Genomic DNA, 21,388 nt, shown 5'->3' with positions numbered 1-21,388 from the left:
CGTCAAAGTTTTGCTCAACTCTGACCCCTCTCTGCTTTCCAGAGGTGTGTCATCTCATCTGTCACATCCGTATTCTAACACTGAGCTGCTCATGATTCCAGTGTTGCAGATTGCAATTTCAGGTTAATTCAGACTCACTGCCTCTGTCATCATACTGTGCAATATCTCTACAACTCAATCATCATGTTAAATTTCAACATGTGACTTTCATCAAGCTCTCATCTTTGCCACTTGATCGAAGTATTAATCCCCTTTCCTTTTATTGAAGGCAGATCAACCATCATTTAAGGTGATTTTTTTTTATCAATACCCTTGAGTCTCTCCATACATTATCGCATTGCTTTGGCTGGTGGGTTGCTGTACTGTCAGTCTTGAATTAAAACATCAGTGAGCTCAGAAAATATAGCTAGATAAAAGTGAAACAGATGAAGTAAATCAATTTGTTTATATGTTTTTTAGAATTGCTTTGTTTGTTATGTTTAAATATAGTACATATGCATACATAATTCAACCATGATGGTGAAAAATGTACCCGTTTTAGCTGCAAGCAGAATTAGCAGGCAGAGAGGGTGATGGCACAGCAATGGATGTTCTCATTCCAAGATTTCTTTGCTCACCTCTCAGAGGCCACAAATTAAGACCTGGATTAGGAGTGACAATGGCACAAGCCACTTCACTTCTAATCAGTGCTGATCCAAGTGGTGATTCAACTAAAGTATGGTAAGCCTTGAGAATACATTAATGAGCAAGACCACTTGTACAAACTACGTTCTGATTATTGAATAACTTTTGCATGTTAACTGTGAGAGTGCCTTTTTGTCATGGAGTAGCGAAAATCATAAAATGCAAAATGCGCAGGGATGATGCCATTAGCGGCTTTTTGCAATCGATTTTATTTCATCTGGTACGTTTTCAAAATTTTATTTTAAAAGTAATTTTTTTTTCTTCTTCCTTGTTTGAAAGGAGAAACGATTACAGAGTGGTGGCTGTTCATACTGTTTACGGCCTTGTGTCACTTCATGGTGTTTGCGATCGAATGGTAATCGTGAGGAAGAAATGTCAAGGGTCTTGCTGTGGCTGTGCTGTTACATTGGTAATTTTCTGGTGAATATACTCAGTTTTCATCATGATGTTCTTTACCATGCTGGCCAGCACATTGTGGATAGATTTACCTCCACCACCAAAGGTGGAAGGAGGTGATGTTTTCACCGCTGTTTGTCTGTTACTTGCAAAATCGAAGATTTTTCAAGTACATTGGTCAGTCGATTTTGTTTTTCTGTCTGATTGTCTGTCAATTGCCTACAGGTCACAATTCTAAACTGATCATCATGAAACTTTACCAAGTTGTAGAGGTAGTCTTATGTGAGAAGCCTATTGATTTTGAGGTAGAATTTCTGAAAGACATTTTTTTATGCGATTGACTTGAAATTTGAACAAGATTTGCATATTGCATCAATAAATTGGGAAACCAACTATTTTTGAAATCAAAAGGTCAAAGGTCAACTCAAGGTCAAACTTCTAAAATCATAAATTTTCATCCGATTGACTTGGATATTCAACAGCAATTGCATAGTGCATTACGGAATTGTGAAACCAACTACGTTTGAGCTCGAAAGGTCAAAGATCAACTCAAGGTCAAACTTCTAAAATCATCAATTTTCAAATGAAAAATCATCAACTTGCATCCTATTAACTTGAAAGTTGAACAAGATTTTCATAGTTCATCGCTGAATTGAGAAAGCAACTATTTTTGAGGTCAAAAGTTCAAACTTCTAAAATCATCAATTTCAATCTAAAAAAAAAAAAAATCAGTTTTCGTCCGATTGACCTGAGCTTTGATTAAGATTGTCAATTTTAATCTTAATGGAATGGACAATTTGATGTATTCATGACAACCTTTGGTGAGGGGGGTTTGCAAGTATCGTACTTTGCATGACATATTTTTCTTGTTTATTTGTTTGTATGCAGGATATCTCAAAATGTTGTGGATAGATTCGGAAGAAATTTGGTGGACAAGTTGGGTGTGTGACGAGGACAAAGTTATTACATTTTGGTGAAGATCCGGATCCGGTTACTAGAATTTTTAAAGTGTTTCTTCACCATTGAGAAATAGAGCCAAAAACAATATATTGTACGGTATCTCAAAAAGTTGTGGACGGATTCGGACGATACTTAGTGGACACGTTGGATGTGTGACAAGGAAGAATGGATTCAATTTTGGTGAAGATCCCAATCCGGATCTGGATGCAAGAATTATTTAATTTAAAAAGTGATTCTTCAGCATTGAGAGATAGGGCCACAAACGATATTTCGCATGATATCTAAAAAAGTTGTGGACGGCTTCGCATGAAACTTGGTGGACCAGTTGAGTGTGTGACAAGGACTAATTGATTCAATTTTGGTGAAGATCCCAATCCGGATCTGGATACGAGAATTACTTAATTTCACAGTGATTCTTCCCCATTGAGAGATTGGGCCAAAAACGATATATAGCATGATATTTAAAAAATGTATTGGGCCCGGTATGTTCCTCTGGATGAATCATTGTGTGGCAGAGGTACGTGCTTTACCAAGTGCCCCTCTAGTTTTTAATTATTTTTATCATCACATAATGTCGGTTCTGTCACAGTACTTCAATGTCATTCCTTACCAGTGGTACCATACTTGTCGACAAGATCAACGTCGAGCTCAGGGTTCAAACGAAGCAAGGTCTGCAAGATGGCATCGTTTCCCTTTCCTGCTGCCCACATAAACGCTGTGCGACCTTCCAAGTCTGCTTCATCATACACCGATGGATGCTGCAGGAAAGCCTCCACAGTTTCCTACCTCACACGTCATGTCACAGGCAGGCATAGCAAAAGTGAAAGGTTAAAGTCAAGTACTGTTCAAACTTCAAGGCCCGCCATGTTAAATGTCATTAGTTGGGACTGCATTCATACTGGGACTTTGTATGAGAGGAAGTGCAGAAAGGCTAATGCCACACTTTCCTACAATAGTTGCTATGCACTCTTCACCTTCCTCAAGTCTCTCAAGCAATTTCCCAATATGACTGACCTTTCCCAGTGAGCTAATCTCAGTATATAGCAGGACATATCAGAGTTCAATATTACATTAATTACAAGGTTAATGCGATATGAAATTCAAATGTAAAATTGTGCTGCAATGTCGAAATTTTGGCTTCACTGATGAAAACTAGAAAGAGGGGCCTTAACCTAACTCAAGCTTTGGGAGGTGCTTTTACTGCAGTCTTGATGCTAACAGATAACATAACGAGGTTATTATTTTCTTGGTTTATTACGCACGTCATTCTATAATATGATAGATTAAATATTTAGATCCAGTGGATCAAATAAACCTTAAAGCTGTACAAAACAGATTCATGTGAAAGTTCTTTGCATAAATAAGTTGGTGTCATCATCACACACACAAATAACAGTTATACCTTGGCTCATTCTGATATTTAAAATAAAACATTTCATCCCAATTTCTGGAAGATAATGGTATTTTTATCCTCGCCGAAGGAGAGGGTATTGCATTTGGGTCCATTTGTTACTTGGAGAAAAAATTTTGAAATTTCTTTTTTGCCAAGTAGTGGGGCAACTTAGCTAAATATAGCATAACAATTGTGCATTTTGTGAGGAAAGCACCAAATTTGGCAAGCTGGTAGCCTATCATATTATAAACAGATTTGGATATTGGGTCAACATCTCAAATTTTTTGATGGCAGTGGAAAATGGCTGCCACAGCCATCAGTGGCTGAATTTGAGATGACCCAATATCCAAATCTGTTTATAATATGATAAGCTACCAGCGTGCCAAATTTGGTGCTTTCCTCACAAAATGCACAATTGTTATGCTAAGTTGCCCCACTAAAGTATGTTGCTCTATCGCGTTTGTCTGTCTGTCTATTTGTCACACGATTTTTGGCCACAGTTTTCAAGCAATCGTTTTGAATTATTTTTTTTGTGTGTAGGTGACCGGCCAAGGATGGCAATGCAAAATTTTAGTGAAGATCCGAATCCAGATCCCGATCGAAGAATTTTTTTTAATGATTCTTCACCATTGAGAGTTAGGGACAAAAACGGTAATATCGCACAATACCTCAAAAAGTTATGGATGGATTCACACAAAACTTGGTGGACAGGTTGGGAGTGCTACGTGGAAGAGTGGATTCAATTTTGGTTAAGATCTGAATCCGGATCCAGATACGAGAGTTTTTCAAAATCTTTAAAGTGATTATTCACCATTGAGAGATGGGGCAAAAACGATACAAAGCACGGTATTTCAAAAGTTGTGAATGACTTATTACAAAACTAGGTGGATGAGTTGGTTAGGTGAAAAGAACAAGCAAATTCGATTTTGGTTGAGGTCTGGATCCAGATATGAACTATCAGTGGGATACAAAATGTAAACTGCTCAACTTATTGGAGGTATGCACTCCACTGAGTGCCATTGGAGTTACCCTTGCCGGTGGAGAGGGTATTGCATTTGGGTCCATTTGTCTGTTTATTTGTCTGTCTGTCTGTTTGCTTGTCCGCACAGAACTTTTGTGTTTTTCTCCACAACCATTTGTCGGATTGAGACGAAATTTTCACCATAGGTGCAACTTCAAGCTGTTAGGGTTAGGGTGAGGGTTAACTCCACGCTCCCAGCCGGTCCAAATCTCTGAAACCACACCAAAGAAAAAATTGAAACTAGGCACAGGAAAGTACTCATGGGAAATAGTGATTTTTTTATGACGTCATAGGTGCCTTCGTTGTGACGTCATAATTGCATATGTGGAATGCTACATCTGCTCAGTATGGAAATTTTTGAGGGTCATCGCGGGATAAAATAATCCACAAAAAGAAATTTGATGACATCATTGGTCATGTGATTTGGCAGCCTCTATTGTTTTTTTTAAAGCCTTCAAAAATCTTATTCTCTGAAATGGCTGAACAGATCGAGGCAAAACTTTATAGGTATGACTGCCTATCCATGAGGAACAAAAGGATTACATATATGATGTCATGATTTGGCAGCCATATTGGATTTACCCAAAAACCTATAAAAAAATCTTCTTCAGAATGGCTGTTAGATCAAGGGGAATCTTCACAGAAATGTTTCGCAAGACATGGGTGTCCGAGTTTGGTAAGGAATAATTGAATGGTCACATGGTTTGGCTGCCATATTTGATTTAAGAAAAATATTTACCTCCATCACCGGAGGTAAAGGAGGTAATGTTTTCACTCTTTTCTGTCTGTTTGTTTACAAAATATCTCAAAAAGTTGTGGATGGATCTGGATGAAATTTTGTGTTCAGGTTCGGTGTTTGACAAGGACGAACTGGTGAGATTTTGGTGAAGATCCTGATGTGACTACGATAATTTTTTAAGTGGTTCTTCACCATTGATAGATTGGGCCAAAAACAATATCTCAAAAAGTCATGGACGGATTCAGGTGAAACTTGGTGGACACGTTGGGTGTGTGACACGGAAGAAATTATTAGATTTTGGTGAAGATCTGAATCTGGATCTGGATATGAGAATTTTTTTCAGTGATTCTTCACCTTTGAGAGATAGGGCGAAACTAATAGATAACATGATATCTCAAAATGTTGTGAACAGATTCGGATGAAATTTGTGGGAAAGGTCGGGTGTCTGACAAGGAAGAAATTATTCGATTTTTCTGAAGATCCGAATCTGTATCTAGATACGAGAATTATTTAATTTTTAAAGTGATTGTTCACCATTGAGAGATAGGGCCAAAAACGATATGTAGCATAATATCAAAAATGTATTGGGCCTGATATGTTCTCGGGGATCAGACATTGTGTGGCGGAGGTATGCGCTCTACCGAGCACCCTTATAGTAAATAATATTTTCTCTGGAACCGCTTAATCAATCGACGTGAAACTTCACAATTATGATCTGGTCGTGATGTCGAATATGTTTTTTTTTATTTCAACTTGATTGGACACGTGGTCTGACAGCCAGAATTATTTAATTTTTTGATATGGGTTCTTTAATTTATTTATTTTATTTTTTGAATGAGGCTCACTTGGCAGTGCTTGGATGGGTTTGAATGTAAACGAGTAGTAGCTGAAATGCAATTCCCATCCAGGTTCCTCCTGATGACTTCTTCATCTTTGCTTTTTTGGTTCCTTCTGGTGATTCCAATGCAGGACTGTACCTATTTGGTCTTCTGTTTGATTTGAATTGAATGTATTTTAATTCCATTCCCAATTCAGTTGAATAATAATAATAAAAAACGTCATGGGTCAGGGTCAGGTGTCCAATCAAAGCAGGGTTGCATCAAAGCGGGACATCTTGGTATCCGGTCATCATTGCCAGTAGTTGTAAAACGGCAGTTCTAATTATGCCTCTTATTGATTACAAAATACACCAATACACAAACGCCACACAAAATAGACCACATCTAACTCCACAAACACTGCACAAAACAACTCCTGGTGAGTGCCTGCAATCTCTGATTGCTCTTTTTCATGTTTATATATGTTTTCAAGGTCATTCTCCAGTGAGTTTATTTTTTTTTTCACCTTTCTCAGTTTTACTGGGAGTTTTGCCACAAGGAGTTCATGATCTGTCCTACAATCTGTGCCTGGCAGTGTTGGCAGATTGCAAAGCTCTACTCCGTCTTCCTTCCATAACCTTTTGAGATATCATGCTGTATATCGTTTTCAGCCCAATCATTCAATGGTGAAGAATCATTATGGAAATGATCAGATCTGAACCGGATCCAGATCTTCACAAAAATCTCATCAATTTGTCCTCATCACATACCCAACCTGTTCACCAAATTTCGTCCAAATCCGTCCATAACCCTTTGAGATATCCTACTCACAGACAAACAGACAGACAAGCCGGTAGGCGGCCATGGGTCGCCGAGCATCCGATGACCTTTGACCCCTGATCTGAGTTAATCTAGTACTAAGTACTTACGAAATTGCAATCGAATCGGTTAACCCGTGTATGAGCAAGGGGGCTTTGAATGGTCATTTTGCCAAAACAATGCACTCATTGACCTTTGACCCCTGACCCAGCCGAGATAAGTCAATATGTCCTGCAACAAAGTTGTAGTACCCATTGAGTATTCTGTACCTATGAACTTTCATTGGTATCAGTTAACCCGTGTAGGAGCAAGGGGGATTTGAATGGTCATTTTGCCCGAACAATGCACTCATTTGAACTTTGACCCCTGACTTAGCCGAGATAGGTCACTACGTCCTGAAGCAAAGTTGTAGTACCCTTTGAGTATTCTGTACCTATGAACTTTCATTGGTATCAGTTAACCTATGTAGGAGCAAGGGGGATTTGAATGGTCCTTTTTCCCGAAAAATGCACTCATTGACCTTTGACCCCTCAACTAGCCGAGATAGGTCAATATGTCCTGCAGCAAAGTTGTAGTACTCATTGAGTACTATGTACCTATGAACTTTCATTCGTATCGGTTAATCCGTGTAGGAGCAAGGGTGCCTTGAATGGTAATTTCGCCCGAAAAATGCACTTATTGACCTTTGACCCCTGACCGATTCGAGATAGGTCATTATGCAAATGAGCAAAGTTGTAGTACTCATTACAGTCTATAAGCATGTAAAGATGCATTTGATTCAGTTCAACCATCTTGGAGCTAGTGTACTTTGAATTTTCAGCGGGAATGCTCAATGGCCCTCGGACACCCAAGTTGAGAGAGAGGGTTCCCATTTGGAAACTATAAGAAATAGAAAAAATGGATGTCATATAGCGGATAGAGAATCACCTTAAGATTACACATACCAAATATCATCCAGTTCCATCTACTGATAACTATTCGGTATCAATTTGAATGAAAAGTACTGAAAATGCGGTTTGATATCGGAAATCCCCAAAGTTTGAGGGGGTGCTGTGGGTGAACAAAGATATAAATCGAAAATCCGGCTCGATCGTTTGTGCACAATGTATTCCAGACGATCAGTGTGAATTTTCATGACCATCCGACCATAACCCTAGGAGGAGTAGCATTTGGTGCGAAAGCACCTCCAGCTCTCGCATATTATCGATTTTTGCACTAATTGACCTTTGACCCCTGACCTAAGCGAAATCGGTCAATATGTCCTGAGAGAAAGTTGTAGTACTCATTGAGTACCATGAACCTGCAAAGTTTCATTTGGATCGATGCACTCACCTGGTCGCTTGGGGGCCTTCAATTTTTGCCAATTTTCGCGCATACCCTAATTGTAGGGGTGCTGCGGGTAAAGTATTTCATATATCACAAAAACGGAATATATTTGATAGAGCATCACCTGTAGATCATTCGTGCCAAATTTCATAACCCTACGTGGGATAATGGCTTTCAGAATTGATTTTGCGTGAATGGTACCAATTTTGAAGGTTTTTCGGTTGTTGTTAGGGAACCAAAGCGTCCCAAGCAACCATCACAATTTCCAAAGCACTAGGTCATAAGATGTACCTACCACCCGAGTTTTGTCAAAATCCGCCCACGTTTACTACCAATTATGCTGATGACAAACAAACAAACATCCAAACAAACAGATAGAATTACTGACAATGAGGGTCACCTATTTCGGCGACCCAAAAACATAACCTCCATCCACGTTCGGTGGCGGAGGTAACGACTGAACCAAATCCAAACAAATTTTGCATGTTACCTAAGGGTATGTATGGTTTCTGTCAGAGGAGCATATCTGGGGGAGGAAGTTCAGAGTGGGGGGGGGGTGGTGGGGAGGACCCAAATTCTCTCTGTAAATTTGCACCATATAGCACTACCAGGTGGTATCTGGTATTACAAATCATCTTCTTCTTTAAAGAAAGTTTAAGCACCTTGATAATCAACGAAGCATTACGGTGATGTTTAAATCTCAATGATAACTCGAAATTTGCAAAATGTTTAATTTCACTCATTTTAAGTTAAAGTTCAAACCAAAGCATCCAACACCGAACTTCGAAGTGAAGCAGAAGTGATTTTTGCTCACGGCATATATAAGCAACAAGGATGGTTGATGAAGGTGATGTTAACTGACTTCCACGAAAATGGAAGATGACCTCCAGAAAATTATAAAGTGAATCGATCAGAATGTTTGTGAAGTACATGTTTTCTTTTGATTAAAGCCATCACCAAAGCGACGGGTACTTTTGTGAGTAGAACTAGAGAGTTCATAGACAATGGTGAATACATGCAGTGTTGTTGGCTGGCACAATAGATTTAATTGGGACAATAAATCGAATTATTCAAATCCTGCGATGATCAGCCATGGATAAGTGACTGAGAAGCTGTCGGAGAAACGGAGATTGTTATGGCTGTCTCGATTGAACAGGGCTAACCTCATTCCTTCGAAACAGACAGATTTTGTTTGTCAGGCGCTCACATCATCGCTCAACCTATCATGTTGTCGGAATAAAAAGCAACCTTCTGTTTCCATGATATCCATTTCATGGGCCAGATTGTTAGCTGGCTTAATCTCATACCCCCAGTAACCTGGGGATTTCATACCATTTAATTATAATCCGAGGCCCAGACTCCTTACAGAGCTCCGGGTCATATCATGAGTGTTTGAGAAACATTTCATGGCTCAAACCAATTCTGGTTGGTTCAACACTTTGATATGGCATACTTGAGTCAAGGTGGCAGGGATTTGTAATTTCTTCAGGGTGCTGGTGATAACTTGCCTCCTCTTCTCGAAAAATACTGTGGGATCTTTAACATCCACCAACGATCGGTGCTGGCAGACGGGTTCACTGGCTTCAAGATTCGAAGCTAGGTTAAACGGCTAAAAGGCGAATGCTCAGTACCTCGAGGATTCCCTGTGAGCTGACTTTAAATTTTGTAGCTTATTCATGGTGCTGGTGATAACTCAACTAATTTTCAATTCAGACAACATGGGAAATGTAACATCCATCAAGTAATGTTTGCTGATGGGACAACCAGCTTAATCTCCATCCAAGGGATGGTGCATTTTTTGATGCAATCCCTTCCCTAAGAAACACTAATTACCCTCGCTGAAGGGAGAGTGTATTGCGTTTGGGTCCATTTGTCACTTGGCCCCCCCAAAACTTTTTTTGACAAGTTTGTTGATCGCCTCCGTTTGTTACTTGCAAAATCGAAAATTTTGTCGATTTTGTTCTTCTGTCTGTCTGTTTGTTTGTTTGTTGCCTACAGGTCGCAATTTTAAACCGATCTTCACGAAACTTCACCACCTGGTAGAGTTTGTCATAAGGAAGAAGCCTATTGTTTTTAAGGTCAAAAGGTCAACAACTTAGGAGAGATTTCTAAAATCCTCAATTTTCATCCGATTGACTTGAAATTTGAATAGGAGTTATATTTCAGTTCACTGAAATCAACCAGCCAATTATTTGAGGTCAATATGGACCATAAGGTCAACGTAGTCCCAAGGTCAACAACTAGGGTGGTATTTCTAAAATCCTCAATTTTCATCCGATTGTCTTGAAATTTGAACAGGATTTGCACATCAGGTCAGTGAAATCAACCACCTATTACTTTTGAGGTTAACTTAGGTCAAAAGATCAACATAGGCTATAAGGTCAACGCAAAATAGGCCAAATTTTTAGATTGTTTCCAAAATTGTCAATTTTCATCCGATTGATTTGAAATTTGAAGACCATTTGCATATGAGGTCGTCAATCACATTAATTTTGAGGTCAACATCAACCAACAGGTCAACATAGGCCAGATTTCAAAAATACTCAATTTTCATCCAATTGACTTGAAATTTGAAGAGCATTTGCATATCAGGTCACTGAATTCAGCCACCTATTAATTTTGACGTAAACATAGGAGAAAACTTCTACATAGGCCATTCAGGCAAAATTTTCTAAAATCCTCAATTTTCATCCGATTGACTTGAAATTTGAAGAGCATTTTCATGTCAGGTCACTAAATTCAACTACCAATTGATTTTTAAGGTCAAAAGGTCAACACAGAGCTAATTTAGAAAATTGATAGATTGGGCCAAAAACGAAATACTCACTATATCTCAAAAAGTTGTGGACGAGTTATGACAAAGTAAGGTGGATGAGTTGAATAGGGGACGAGAACAAGCGGATTGGATTTTGGTTCGGATCCAGCCCATAAATGGGATACAAAAAGTGAAGTGTTCCCCCTGGCAAAGGTATACGCTCTACAGAGTGCCATTCCACTTTGTGCTGTTTTGCCAAATTGTCTGTCTGTTTGTCTCTGTCTGTCTGTTTTTCACCTACAGGTCACAATTTTAAACCGCTAGTCACTAAACTTTGCTACATGGTAATGTAGTGTTTTCATTTTAATGTTTTCGTTCAATGCAATATGGATGCCAGACCATGTGACCAATTCATTATTTGTGAACAACCTGGTATTCCCACGACTTGGGGGAACATGTGTGTGAAGTTTCACCTCAATCTATCCACCCAATCTGGAGAAGATGATTTTTAAAGATTTTAGTGTAAATCAAATATGGCTGTCAAACCATGTGACCTATGACATTATAGTTGCAGAACTTTTTGTTCCTCATGGATAGGCAATCATACCTGTAAAGTTTCACCTCAACATGTTCAGCCATTTTGGAGAAGATTTTTAAAGGGTTTTATGTTAAAAACAATATGGCTACTGAACCACATGACCAATGACATCATCAATTCCCCCCTCCCCCCCCATACAATTTAGCCAGAGATGGCCCCCAAAAATTTTCATACTGATCGGATAAAACATTCAACATATGCAATTATGACGTCATAGCAAAGCTACCTATGACACCATAAAAAAATCAAATTTGTTTCCCATGGGGAGTACTTCACATATGCTGTTTCAATTTTTTTCATGGAGCGGTTTCAAAGATACAGAGGTCCAAAGTTTTTCCATTTTTCCAATATGGCTGCCACACCACGAGACCCATGACATGACAATTATCATTAAAATATTCTACATGTGCAGTCGCACTTTTGATGAAAAATGTGTCAATTGGATAAGCAGTTGCAGAGAAAACAGAGAAAATTAGTCCGAATTTTCCTTTTGTTCCTCATGGATAGACGGTCGTAACATTTAAATTTCGCCTCAATCTGTTCAGCCATTTCAGAAAAGAAGATGAAGCCTGGTGTTGGCTTAGTGGTTAGGGTGGCGGCTTGGAATCCTAGAGTCCTGAGTTCAAGCCCCCTTGGCCGCTGAATTAATACACCAGGGGTTTAATTCAGCCTGTCATCCTTCTGAGGTCGGCGAAATGAGTACCAGTGTGTCCTGGTAGAGGGGCACTGCAACAGCGACACAGTCGCGTTTCCAAGAAATGTTAGCTGCTCCAGCAGCTAAGCTGCCATACGCAAGAAAAAAAGATTTTTGAAGGTTTAAAAAAAAACAAAAAAAAAAAAACAATATGGCTGCCGAATCACGTGACGTACGGACAGAAACCCAAAAACATAATGCCACTGGCGACTTCGTCAGCGGAGGCATACGAAATGCCACTTTGGGCGATCGAGCATCGTATGTCGATGTGGAGAGGAAAAAAGCTTCACTTAAACATGCAGATCCGAAGGTCCGATCCCAGCCAACACAAAACATTTATTCCACATTTGAAAAAGATTGTCGCCAAATGTTATGAAAACATTATTTTGAGTGTTTTGAAAAGATCAAAAATGTCAGAACTCTCAGAAAATATTTTCAGAAAATATTGCATGTTGAAACGTTTTAAAACATTTTCATCATAATAATCCTTATAAAATGTTATAAAAATGTTCATCAATAACGTTTAATGATGTTTTTTAAACCTTACAAAATAATACTTAAACAATGTTTGCCATTATGTTTTTTTTAATGACATTATAACAACATTATCATGTCAGCTCGGATGCTCTGTCGGGAATCAAACCAATTTCATTTAAATATTTATTTTCCGCATGCAGAATATAAATAATATACAAATGGAAATTAATAGCGAACGTAGTGAGCTTCATACTCAACGCGTGCACATGAGAGAATAGGAAACAACAACACAATACCCTAGCAATTTGGAATCCGTGTCGTCGGCTATGACCCTTTTGCTTCCGGGTTTTTGTCATGGGGAATGATGCATCCCGGGAGATAAAGGCATCGTCGGAGACATGAAAGACCCAAATAATATCAGACATGGTGTATATGTCCTCCACTGATTTTAATAAAGATATCTCCCGCATCATCAAAAAATAATTTTTAATCGTGATTTACGTTATTTGATCGCTGATCCCGAATCCAGGCCGAAGTAACTGGAAATTGCGTATACAGTTGTGAACAAGTTATAGGTAAAGTCAGAAGCGAATGTAAGAAGAATTCTACGTTCGCTTCTAGGCTTTGCCTATTCCATATTACACACCGTCTCCATGGGACACCACTGACTGTAATGAGTGGTAAAACGATCCTGTACGACCTCTAAACAAGGAGATGAGGAGGCCATTTGCCCCATCATTACCGTTGTTTTTTTTTTCTATTTTATTTCATTTTAAAAACAATGAAAATAATTTTTGCAACTGCTGTTAATTTTTGCAATGGCTGTAAACAACAATCTTCTTGATGCTTTACCAAAGAATAAATAACCCGATCTTGACCGGGTTACCCAACTTATCTGTAATAATAAATGTGTGTGTGTGTGTGTGTGTGTGTGTGTGTGTGTGTGTGTGTGTGTGTGTGTGTGTGTGTGTGTGTGTGTGTGTGTGTGTGTGTGTCCTCCATAACTCCAAAACCATGAAACCTAGTGGCCTAAAACTTTGTATGCATACCAAGGGAACTCCAAGGGAGTGCATGAATGAAAACTGTGTATTTGGGTAAATTTAAACACCCTTTTGAAGATGGGGTGCTCACCATGAAAAACACAAAAACAGGCTTACCCTTGGTCAGCCAGCTTTCCTCTCACAGAGGTCTTAAGCCGCCATTTTGTTTCGGCTTGATCAAAAATGCCTTGCATTGGAAATACAATGTACTCCCACAGACTAATTAAAGTATATAATAAAATCTGTGTTTAGATCTTGAGGATCGGAACTCATCGTCTAAATAAGTGCAGAACCCTGAAGTGAAATATGAAAAAATGTATTTAATTTTTGTTATAACTAAGCATATTTATTTGTGCAAGGCTGTGATCCCTCCTTCTCCTTAGTTACACAATAAAATACAAGTACGTAATTAATTTGTCAGGAGGCTGGGTAAATTCCTGAGAGATTTTTGTTTTTTGGTACACCAAGTCGAGGCTCGTGTAAAAGCTAATACACAGAAACATATAACAAGGCAAGAGACAAAAAGGGTGGGAGAGGGAAGCACAAAATAATGGGGAACAAAGACAATAGGATTTTTCTAGAAGGGAGAGGGATGGGGTGGGGTACACAGGGCAAAAAAAAGATGGTACTACAGGGACAGTCAGTAAGGAAAACAAGGAATTTGAAGGAGGTGAGTTTGGGGTGGATTAACGGGGGTAGTAAAGATCAAGGTTTTGGATGAGGGAAGATAAGAAATGGTGGTGAGCAGCTGCTTTGAAGGCTTGGAGGGAAGAGTGGGATTGAAAAATGTTTTAACTTCTTTTAGAAGTCTGGAGGGAGGCGGTGGGAGGAAAGAGGGGAAGGGGTGAGGAGGGAGGGGAAGGGGTGGGGTGGGAGTGCAGAGAGAGGGTTGGGAGGAGGCAGGGGAAGGAATGGGATGAGGGAGGGGTGGGATGTAAGGAGGGAGGGAAAGGGATGGGAAGAGGGACTTGCAGGGGTTTCCTTAGAAGCCGGTTACCGGCGACCCGCAGCAGTCTACTCAGAGAAAAAATGTCAAAGGTCGCCGCCTACTTCAGCGCCGATTTTTCTATTTTTTTATTTTTTTTGTCACCACGAAATCTCTACACCCCCTGTTTTGAAATCCGAGACGAAAACACATGAGTATTTCGATAAAAGCGGGCTTACTTTTACTGTTCGTACTCTCGCCAGGTCTCGCACAACACTGAACTAAAAATAACACAAGCAGCTAAAACCGCCTCCTGCAATGGAGAGTTCTCTGATTTAGCCTCGTTTTGGACTGTTGGCCTGATACCCTGATTCCATACAGCAATGACGTCAAGAAAATAAACTTTGTAGGCCTCGCAGTTTCGGTGCCGAAACGATGGCATCGAAACGAAAATCCCTGTTTGACTTTGGATTTTCGAAGAAGTCCAAAGACATGGGAGGTAAGCTTCTGGCCATCAGTAATGGGTTTAAACCTGCACTGTCGCGAGTGCGACGTTGTTGTTGTTTCGCGAAACACGTGTTTCACCTCGTCCATTTTGAGCTTTTGTCAAGTGATGCGGCTCCAAAATACACGGGCACCCGTTGTGCCTTTTTAATTTATAAAGTAATTAGCCTATAAGCTTAAAGCAGCTTTTGTACATCTTATTATTTGTGGTTATTTGCACTGAAAATCGCCGTTTATTCACTGAAGTGAAGGCCAATTATGAGCAGCTGTGAACTGGCCAACTGAATACTGGTATCGGAGGTACATGCATGTACCATAGACTTACGAGCTTTTCTTGATGGTATAACAACACGATATTAGCGGATAATGTAAGGTGGAAGTTTAACAAAATTGGGATTGTGACTGATGCAGTATTCACACTTAAACTGTTTGATTGCTTGACTGATTGAAGCTAGCTGACATCGAATAAATAAATTATCAGAAAACGAGTGAAGTTAAATACATGTTTATCATTCATTTTCAAACAATAAACTAGTCTAAAGTTATTTGTTTGAGCTGTTTATTAAATCAAAACAAAACACAATAAAATAATAATAAACAATATTTAACAAAGTAGAATGAAATCAGAGGGGAAATATGCATAAAATGAATGAAAGAAAAAGAAAAAAAACCACCTGTTTTTGTGGAGTTTTCCACCCCAACAGCCTGATAATATGAGAACTATTTCATGTCAGAAATCATGCTAGAATGCATCTCGAGCCATCTAGGATCCTCCGGCTTCCAGGGTCCTAGGCGGGCCCTGGACCCCGGCCATAGAGCTGCGCTCGCTTCGCTCGCGGTGATGGCAACCTGCTACTTTTTAATGGTAGCCTCCTACTCCAAAAAATAAGGAAACCCCTGACTTGGTGTTGCCCATCAACACCAGGTACCTTTGCCACTGCCCCCCCCTCCTCTCTCCCTCACCCCCCTATCTGTCTCACCTCTCTCACTCTCCTCTTCTCTCCCCTCCCTATTTCTCTCTCCCCCCCATTATCAGTATTCCCGACAGCGAAGCAACAGGTGCTATTTTCCAGTAGTTAACATATATCAGTCAGACAGTCCTCAAATGTAGACATTCAGGAAGATACTGAACAAATAATCAGAATCAAGGTTATGACACAAGGGGGCGGGGGGGGAAGGGAGAATCTTGCCCGACTTTGCATGCCAGGAAGATCTTACCCCAAATTACTCTCGTGCTTTTAACCTTATGCAAGGCAAAATATATAGTCATCTATAATCCCCAACAGGTGTTCAATGCACTTTCAGTAAAGCAGAAGCATTTTTACATGGCTGGAAGTTTCTTGATACAGAGTCTTCAGCTGTAAATCGTTCATTCAATGAGGTCCAAATAGGCAGAATTAAGAGCCAAATGTGCCTGCCATAATGGCAATGCTGCTGCTGATTGCTTTGTTTCCCATTTCTGGAAAGTTACTCAATATTTTCCTTCTCCGTCTTGCAACAATTTTGATGATGGAGGAAAAGAACAAGAAAATTTTGAGACCAAACTCAACCCGGATTTCTTTACATTTTCTTTTGACATGACATCTATCCATCCATCCATCCATTGGGACCATCCTCTGTGCACAGCGTTGGTGCTGCCAAAGCAGTCTCCTTGGTTATTGGGCACAATCCTGGATGGGTCACCACTCTCACACAGGATACCAGCAAGCTGGCACATGACATCAATCAACTATAATTGCATCAAAGGAAGAAAATTTCAATTTCATCTAAAATATAATTTGTTTTTCTGTAGCACAAAAAAATAATTATTTCAGCAATGAAGAATTCAAAGGGAGTTGAAGAGGAAAGCTCCACGGAATTAGCCCAGTAGATTGGGGGAACACTCACATGGATCTCCACGTTGATGCTTACCGTGAAGTTGTTTTGTGCTGCGTAGTGCAATGGCGTGGCACCCTGATTGTCTGATGGTATAATGCCTGATGTATTTTTCTCAAGAAGCAATGGGACTACTGTTGTACGGCCTGTTCACACAAATAATTGCCACGTAAAAACTTTGTGCTGAAATGCACACTTTTGTAAATGTACAGTATGAAGGTTTGGTGTATCACTCTGTTAGCTTATCATTATATTGCACTTGCTCGATAATGTTAAAAATCCTTTTTTGGTGTTTTAAAGAGAATAAATTTGCTTACATTGCTGGTCTTTTCTTTTTGGTATTCTGCCAAAAGGAAGGGTCAGTGCTGCAAAAGCAGCCTCAATGGAAGGATTATACTGGATGGTTTGCCTTTCCCTTTCCAATCATAGTCAAGGTAGGAATTGTTCATTTTTGTTGGTGATAACTCACCTTTGCTCGCTTTCATGAAGGACACCATGGTATATTTAATACCCAGCAACTAATGCGGGTAGACAGGACACCCAGTTTAATGTCCCTCCAAAGGACGGCACACACACACCGATCCCCCTTCCTGCCAGTCAAACACCAGGGTGATAGTTTATGGCTCGGCTGAGATTCAAACCAAAGCAAGACAGCTCAGAGGTGAGTGGGCATATATCCTGGTGATCCCACCAGCACCCAGCTGATACAATGACCAAATTCTACACATACTGCATATTCTTGCACAACTGTGGTATCCACTATGCCGAAGAGACACACATTTACAGATTCTAGTAACCTTCTCCATTATATGAAAGTGGCCAAGTGCCATTTGGGCATTTTTGTCCCTCTTCGCCAACATCTCATCTCTTCCTCTAATTAAAAAAAAACAATGTCACAAGCTGTAACATGCTTCTCCTGTGTTTCTCTTTTATGGTGTTCTGTCAACGATCCAAGCTCAGTCAGCGACAGTGCCCGATGGGTGATCGAATGACAAGTGGATTCTATCTACTAAAATAAATATGCATACTTTTTAGAATTACCAACAGTCTAGTTTGTCAAGAGACCATTATACCGCATTGTCAAATTGCTGTGGAGCACTCCCTCCCCACCTCCTGCAATCTTTAGGAGATTGCTGCAACGATCTCAGAACGTTTTGTTTTCTTTGATTTGATTCGAAGATATTTCGAATGCACCACGATGTTCTCGCTCTGTGCATGTGCAGGGGATGTGGTCCATTAGGTTGAGTTGTGGTACAGCTATTAGATTGATGTGAAGACTTATGCTTTATGAAGAACTTTGCTCCATAACAAATCCACGACTAAACATCATACTGATGGCAGGACTATCTTCTTATAATGACATGACATGAGGAAGTTGGGAACAGGAAAGCATCAAGCCACTTCTGCAACATTTCGAACTATGGTGGAAACAAGTGACATGTAAGGTAAAGCAGATTGCAGTGGAAATCGTACAATAGCATCAGAGCAACTGCAATGAATTCCTAAATTCTAGGCAGTGTGTAACAGGCAGATTAAAAACGCTATGCCTCTCATTGGAGAGCCCAAGGAAAGCAATCTAACCTTACCCCCTCCCCCTCGTTAACCAGTATTGACCTTGACGCAACACAGAGGATCAGCCTGGTATTTACAGCTGCCTGCTGCCTCTGCCATTAACCTCCCAATTGGGGGTCTGGGAGTTTTTATTCCCTTCGAATAAGGTTCTTACAAAGGCCTCTGCCTGGCGTCAATTGCTGTTAATGGCTGTGCAGGGCTTTCTTGCCAATTCTGGATGTCTGCCAACAGTACTCAAGACTATGACGGCCGATAATTCTCATCAAGGCACTACCATGTCTTGAAGTATCAAGCAACATATGTTGTACACTAACCACACATAACGAGTCAATGAATCGTTTGCAAAAAAAAATTCAGTTGAACGAATAATACATTTTACCATAAAGGAATCCTCTTGAGATTACATAATTAGGATGGATCAGTCGACATCTATGTTTAAATGCAAGAGGAAAAAGGAGAAATTGTGGGAACTTTAATTGTAGCTACAAACTATACACAAACTCTAAAATTAGGAAATTTAATTAAAAAGTAAAATTCTTAATTATTGGTGGTTTTAGAAGACAGAATAATTTTTCGGCTAACAAGAGTGGCAGCCAACACAACCTCGAGACTGAAAACCACAAAAGAAACAAGGATGTTATTCATACTCATTGGGAGGAGGAACATTACAGGTGTACAAGAGCAATTGTGCATGCGCGCGCGCGCGCGCACACACACACACACACACACACACACACACACACACACACACACACACACACACACACACACACACACACACACACACACACACACACACACACACACACACAGACAGACAGACACACACACACACACACCTGCTTTCTTAAAGCGAAAGGCAGCAAATATGTGTCATTTACAGCCCTTTATTATCATTAGCACAATGAATGGATTCACCACTCACATGGAAAATGGAAGGATGAATTCAAATGGGAGAAAGAATGAAGAACTATTTTTGCTTTCGAAGGCTACTGTCGATCGGTGTCAGCGGATATATAGAACCATGGATGAAATCAACAGGACATTGGTTGAGCTATGCTAACCACCATGGGGAACAAGGAGAAGCTGAGGTTTAAGTTGCTCACCTTTCGTCAGAGAAAAAGAGCAAACTGCGGCCTTGTTTTGGGAAGCCATCATATGGGCACCCCTAACCTGTGGCCAAGTTTTAGGAGCCATCATTTGGGCAGAAGAATTCCATTTGGTACAGTTCAGATGTCTATTTAGAAAACAAAATAATGAGAGCCTGAAGATCCGGATGAAGTGGGCGACCCTTAACCATAATACAGAGCCGTTGAACTTTGAGTCTCATTGACTTAAGTGGGTGGCAGCTGTCCCATCTGTGTTGAGACATCTGTGCTCCTTTCAATGCAAGAGGGACATTCTTTTCCATTTTTAATTCCAATAAAGGAATTCACTGTTTATGATATTTACAGTTTGCTGAGTGTATTCAGAGAGGTCTTCATCCTTTCTTCTATTGTTCAGTGGCTGCAATTTGCTTTACTCAGAGATCAGGAGGGTTTCTATGTAGACTGTATTTGTATTGACCAGATGTTCACACTAAGTAATTATTATCAATGGCAATTGAGAGTTTCAATCCCTGTGCATTTCTTGGAGCTCCCTCATCCATACAATCTGCCACAGGTGTTCATCTCATTCAAAGCATTCAGTATGGACGGTGTATGCATATCATGCTGTACATGTGTAGTGGTACATATTAAACTGGGCCGAAAATGTGCAGAATGTGGATTACTTATTTCTTCTTTAGCAGCCTGTGGCTGCTTGGCTGCATCGTTTTCTGGGGGTGCAGATGTGCTGCTGATGCGATGCACCCTGTTACCAGTACATTGGTACTCATTCTGCTGACCTCGGAAGGATGACAGGCTGAGTCAACCCACCGGGTGTTCATTCAACTGCTCTAAAGGAGATTGAACTCAAGACCCTAAGTTATTAAGCCAGCTACCTTATCCGTTAAGCAAACATCAGGCCATGCATGTGGATGATGCCAAAAGTAATGCTCCTTATATTTTAACCCAGTCATCAATGAAGAATATTTTTTGGAGTTACTTTTTACAACTATGTTGTTATGTTCGTTAATCGTGGCAAGATACACACACACACAAGCCAGAGATCGTTTATTTCCACTCAAGGTGCAGTACATAACACGTGGGAGCAGAGGAAGAAAAACCATAAATTGACCTATTACTTCACAGAGTAGTCCATGATTCTAACTATAAGTGGGTTCATACTCAGTTCCATATCACACACCTCTCTTTCGCCAGATTACACGTGACGTAATTGGTAATGGGAATGTGGATCGGTATGACTTGCAGGAGGGTAATACATGTGAAGGAAATGTTGGTTCTTGGCCAGTATGGTGATGATGGGTGGTGGGTCTCAATAGGAGCGACTCATTTACCAAGCAGCGAGCTATCGCTTGCTAAGCCAGCCATTCTTTATCAAATGTTTTGAATGTAGTGCTTGCTTGAGAGCTTGTCACTTGGTGAGCACTCACCAAAAAAAACTTTGCAACTGAACACACTCCTAGTGTTTGTGTAGCTGGATGGCGGTTATTGGCAGTTGAAGTGTTTCGGATAGCAAGCCTGGTGGTGCTTCAGGTCTGCCTGGTTAGCATGCTGACAGAGTTATTTCATTGAAGGTGTTAACTGGAGCCGTGTGGTTGCCTTCTTTCTATTCGGTGTCACGCTATATTGCAGAGTTGACCATACTGGCACAAGTGGACTCACTCGCTTCTCACAGGTCTGACTACATGG

At 40.1% G+C, this 21,388-nt stretch overlaps 1 protein-coding gene across 1 annotated transcript in view; it reads right to left on the bottom strand.

Annotated features, from left to right (window-relative positions):
* The window catches only part of INVS (inversin), a 671,909-nt gene that overhangs the window by 247,777 nt on the left and 402,744 nt on the right, over positions 1 to 21,388 (bottom strand). The window contains exons 8-9 of the mRNA XM_085873805.1: positions 17,061 to 17,170; positions 2,651 to 2,822 (exon numbers count right to left, since the gene is read on the bottom strand). Coding sequence (XP_085729931.1) covers positions 2,651 to 2,822; positions 17,061 to 17,170 — 282 coding nt within the window. The remainder of the gene's footprint in view (positions 1 to 2,650; positions 2,823 to 17,060; positions 17,171 to 21,388) is intronic.

This window comes from Eptatretus burgeri, chromosome 3 (assembly GCF_056783735.1).
Source record: "Eptatretus burgeri isolate ZD-2024b chromosome 3, Ebu_testis_v1, whole genome shotgun sequence".
In the NCBI taxonomy this organism is placed as follows: Eukaryota; Metazoa; Chordata; class Myxini; order Myxiniformes; family Myxinidae; genus Eptatretus; species Eptatretus burgeri.
The sequence above is the reverse complement of the archived record's forward strand: the minus strand, read 5'-3'. Positions and strand labels throughout refer to the sequence as shown.